This window comes from Microtus pennsylvanicus, chromosome X (assembly GCF_037038515.1).
Source record: "Microtus pennsylvanicus isolate mMicPen1 chromosome X, mMicPen1.hap1, whole genome shotgun sequence".
NCBI lineage: Eukaryota > Metazoa > Chordata > Mammalia > Rodentia > Cricetidae > Microtus > Microtus pennsylvanicus.
Window position 1 is genome coordinate 131,023,013 of NC_134601.1, and position 4,944 is coordinate 131,027,956.

Below are 4,944 nucleotides of genomic sequence, written 5' to 3' on the forward strand. Positions count from 1 at the left end.
AATTAAGACACAAATTGGTAGAGAAGTGGGGCTGTTGCTTTGTAGACCATAAGTGATTCTTTGGCCTCCCTCTGCTTACCTGTTTTGGGCTGAAGTGTGCAGGAGTTTGGTACTCTGGACTAGAGAAGCTTTAACAAGCTGGAAGGAGACGGTAATGTACAATTCCGGTAGAAGCTCAAAGACAAGAACTCTGAGAGACATGTGGACACTAGCGGCCAACACATGAGGTTTCAAAAGGAACTCTATCCTGATATTTTGCCCAAGAATCTGTCTTCATTCTCTCCATATTCTGAGATCCCGAATAAATTTCCATTTAAAGATAATGGGCTGGTTTGTTTTGCAGAGGAAATTTCAAGACAGGTAAGCATAGGCTGGAGAGATGGCTCAGTGGTTAAGAGTACTGACTGCTCTTCCAGGGTATCTAAATTCAATTCCCAGCCCTCACATAGTTGCTCACAACCTCTGCAACTTCAATCCCAGGGGGTCCAATGCTCGTTTCTGGCCTTTTTAGACACCAAGCACACAAGTAATATACAGGCATACGTGCAGGTAAAATACCCACATGCATAAGTAAGATAAATTTAAAAACAGGTGAGTATTCAGGCTAGTTCTGAGGAAGCAATTGGAACTGGTACAGAGATCAGCACTACTGAAGGGAAAGCTATGTTTCCCTGGGGCCTTAGGGAAGGTGTTCTGAGGGCAAAGCACAAGTCCTTGGAGCCTCCATCATGTGGTGAGCCTACTCCATTTAAAGAGAGAATATCTAAGTGAAAGACCTTATTTTCTTTAAAAGGGAACTGCCCAAGAGTGTTTTCCCTAGAAGTATATAACTTATTTTTTATTTTGTGTGTTCACAATTAAGAAACTTCCAAGTTTTAAATATTTGAAACTGTTTGGGGATGGTCACCCCACACATTACAACTCTTCCTCCCAAGGTTCAGGGAATACTGAAGAATAGGGTGGCAGAAAGCTTATTAAGATTCAGAAGTCAGGGAAGACAGTCACAAAACTATGTCTTTACACATGACAGGAAATGACACTCAATTTTCCACAGCCATAATTGCATACACAATGCACAAGTCTTGCATACGACCTGTCTCATCACTATTCCAGCGTAGTTGGTGGAGAAGCTTACTACAGTTGGTTGATAAGCTCCGGACAGTTGAGAACTGCCAGGGGAGAGAAAGTCAGTTTTCTTCAGAGATAGGATCCCTGGTAAGTTATCCATATACAGTGGACAGCCATACAGCCATGGAAATATGGACAACAAGTTGATCTCAGACCTACAGCCATGTCCATATGAATGGCAAGTTGAACTCAGTAGTATAAGTAGTATAAGAACAAATAAAGCTGGGAGGGGGTGTGAGAAGATAGACCCAGTAGTTGCTGGGAGTTAGTGAGTATAGAAACAAAATATGTTCATGTATGAAAGAAAACCAGTAAAGATAATTCATACAAAGACTTTGTTGGAAATGTTTATGGGGACCTTTAAAGTTGGACTAAATGCATTTTTCTTTTCTCTTCTTTTTTTTGAGCTCTACGTTTTTTTTCTGCTCCCCTCCCTGCCTCTCCACTTCCCCCTTCAATCGTCCATCAAGGTCCCCAAGCTCCCAATGTACTCAGGAGATCTTGTCTTTTTCTGTTTTCCATATAGATAAGACTATGTAAGTCTTATTAGTGTCCTCAATGTTGTCTAGGTTCTCTGGGATTGTGGTTCGTAGGCTGGCTTTCTTTGCTTTATGTTTAAAAACCACCTATGAGTGAATACATGAACGCATTTTATACCACGACATGGTGGTGAGCCTATGAGGAGGAAGGGATTGAAGGTTGTGGCTGAACAGTGGTGTGATTGGGCGTCATGTGGACAAGGGGCAGAGTTGTGACTGCTAGAGCTGTCAGCTTGGCATTGGAGAAAGCTGAGGACTTGCACTGCACTCATCTCTTTTTATTATTGAGGATGTTATGTGACGAGCTGCGGCAAAGTCCTGCGGTGATGGAGCATCCTCTTGAAGCTTGAGATAAAATAAACCCTCTCCCTTAAGTTGTTCTCCTAAGGGAGTTCTATCACAGCAATCGGGAAAGAAACTAAGGCAGGGAAAGTGAAATAACTCTTTCTTGATAGCCAGAAGACTGGAATCATGAAGATCCATGTTCCATTTCCTGGCTTGTTTATCCCTTTCAAAACTTGCATTCTTTGCTACTTACAGTGACATAAATATATACACATATGTATGTAAACATAGATACTTCTATGTAAACACACTGAATATATAATATACTTCTTTACATAGCAGATGGCATGTTTGATTATAAGATAAATATCCATTTTGTGCATAAATAGTTAAAGATAATCAGCAGTAAAAGTTATCCAAATCATGTAAAATGATCTGAAAACCAATTTTAAAATACCAACATGTTATATGTTACACTATCTGGAAAACCCTGACACTATTTGGTTATTTGAAAGCATAATCAATAGTGAGTAATCTCAATTATTTTCTTAACCAACGACCTATATCTTATACACATATAAATAAGCTACAATTCACAACAGTTCGGACAATGAAGAAATTTTTTTTATTCTGTCTCAACCTTGGCTGTCGTCAAATCTACTCAACAAGTTCATTTTGCTGATTTTCCTTGCAAATACGTCTCTTATTGCCGTTCGAAGCTTGATCGTTGATGGTAAATAAAAATCAAAATAGCAGTTTCTTCTGATTTGCTTTGACAAATTCATTGTTGGATGTGGAATTTTTCTTCAGAAATGTATTAAAATAAAGTGCAGATGGAATTGAGTCCTCTGTGGTGGTGCTAGACTCCTAAGAATTTTCATTTTGTTGTTGGTCATCTTAACTACATTTACAGCACAGCCTTCAAGTTAATGAATCAATCAATGTTTGTAAGCTGCTTCTATGGTCTAATAATTGACAAGATCACACATGTTCTATATTTTCTGATGGTACAAACAGAAAATTGAAGAATATATATAAGGGGAAGCTTAAAATTGTATCATCTAACTTCATTACAATTTGTTCCTCGTTATATTCTAAGGTAATAATTTTGTGACCAGTTGTTTTACTGAATGCTACTTTCCCATTGGAATCAAAACACACCACCGTTATTTTGAACACTATTTTTCGTACATGTTCTAAACAACATCCATCATACCGCTGACGACTTTCCGTAAAAATGATGTGACGGTTGATAAAGGTGACGCTTATAGGGAAACTAAACCTAAAATCTGACCACTTCCAGGAGTATTTACCATCTCTCCTAATCATTGTACCACATCTCATGCCGCAGTCTTCGAGTTCTTCACTGATGATTCGTGGCCCTATTTCCCTCTTTTCTTGTTCTTTAAGCAAAGCCAGCCATTGCTGTTTATAAATGGGTGTCAGCCATTCTAAAGGTATTAGACGATCTTGTTCAAGAGTAGCTGTGTCATTCAGATCACAGATGATATGTTGAAACCTCAGTTTTTTAAAAATTGGCTGAAATATTAGTCCTTCTTCACTTTCAAGAAAACTGATGTTATCAATGCGTTTCATGCGCCTGTAAAGCCAGGTGTCGGACTTAGTTAACATCTGCCTCACTGTGCCTTTCCAGGATGGATTAAAATAAAGGAATATCCACTGTTTCAGGGTGGTGTAGATGTCCATTTCCTTTCGCATAACTAGTAAATCAGGTGAAGAAATAAGAAGATACATGAGCTTTGTATCAATTTCCCTGTAAAGTTCAACAGTTGGATGAGTCATCAAGTTGCTGAGAAGCCAGTCAAAGCAGCCTGTCTTTATAGATTTCAGTCCATATGTTTCTGCTGCTGTGTAGTATGAGCACACGGTTTCCCTAGTGATGTTGCTGTTCATGATCTCTTTACATTGCCGGATGACATGCTCCACCTGAAGCAGGCATGCTGCTGCCAAAATGTGAGGTGCTCGTCGGGGTGGTATTGGCAAGTCCTCGTCCCTGTAAAATGACCCAAACATAAAGTGCAAGGAGCCGACATCTATATCCTTGTTCTTAATCTGCAGGTCAACAACACCACTGTGGGGTTCTTTCCAAGTATCTTTTAGCATCTTAGCAAAGAAGGGTGACTGACATAAAAATGCTTTGTGTAGAGGCCATTCTACTTCAAGTGCACGGATTCGAATGTCGGTATCCTTCCCGTCCAAAAATAAATTTTCGTATGCATACTTAGATGATAGCTTCGGTTTTTTCCTGTAGACGATGCCAAAAAGTTGCTGTAGGTTGACTGCCTGGTTCCGAGATTCGTGGATGTTAGGGGTTGGTGCCACAGAGTCCCAAATACCCCGTTTGCGCTTGCGACTGCCAGAGATGTAACTGGGACCTGGAACTGCGTTGTCTTCTGGCTGAGCTGACTCTGCCAAGCCAGAATCACTGCTTCTCAAACTGCTGTGGCTGTTTAGAAGCCCCATGGATGAAGTCACCCAGCACCTCTCAAAGAGACTCGCAGAAGCTTCTCTGCCATGGCATTGCTGACAGGTCCGTGTCAGCCAGTACTGCCTAGGCTAGCTGAATTTCTCTAGCTCAGGCTCAAACGTCACAGAGCAGACAGGCACTCATTAGTCATTGTCTACTATTGCCCTTCTGGAGCAGTGGCCCCGCCCCCTGGCAACAGGCCCCTTTAAAACTATGAAGTGTGATCTAGCTTCTCCCTACTTCAACTTCCCTTCTTCTCCTTCCTCTCTCCTTCCCTCCTCCTCTCCCTTCCCTTCTACCTAATTTCCTTCTTTCTTTCCTTTCTTCTTTTCCTTTCCCCATTCTCCTCCTTTCCTCTGCCCCCTCCTTTTCCTCATGGTTTCTAAACGGGTCACACTATGGTGTTGACGATGACCTCACTCAAATAGTCAAAACCACCCGCCTCAGTCTTTTAAGTCGAATCTTCTTTTCCATAAAGATAATGACCATGTCAAAGCTATCATG

At 40.9% G+C, this 4,944-nt stretch overlaps 1 protein-coding gene across 1 annotated transcript; it reads right to left on the reverse strand.

Annotated features, from left to right (window-relative positions):
- Positions 1-2,933: 2,933 nt before the first annotated feature.
- Positions 2,934-4,436, reverse strand: LOC142840970 (germ cell-less protein-like 2). Its single transcript, XM_075957650.1, has one exon. It carries the CDS (start codon positions 4,434-4,436, stop codon positions 2,934-2,936), a length of 1,503 nt encoding a protein of 500 aa, XP_075813765.1.
- Positions 4,437-4,944: the final 508 nt, after the last annotated feature.

What these genes read in the sequence shown, in the direction of transcription:
- LOC142840970 (XM_075957650.1), bottom strand. Translation starts at nt 4,436, where the DNA reads ATGGGGCTTCTAAACAGCCACAGCAGTTTGAGAAGCAGTGATTCTGGC.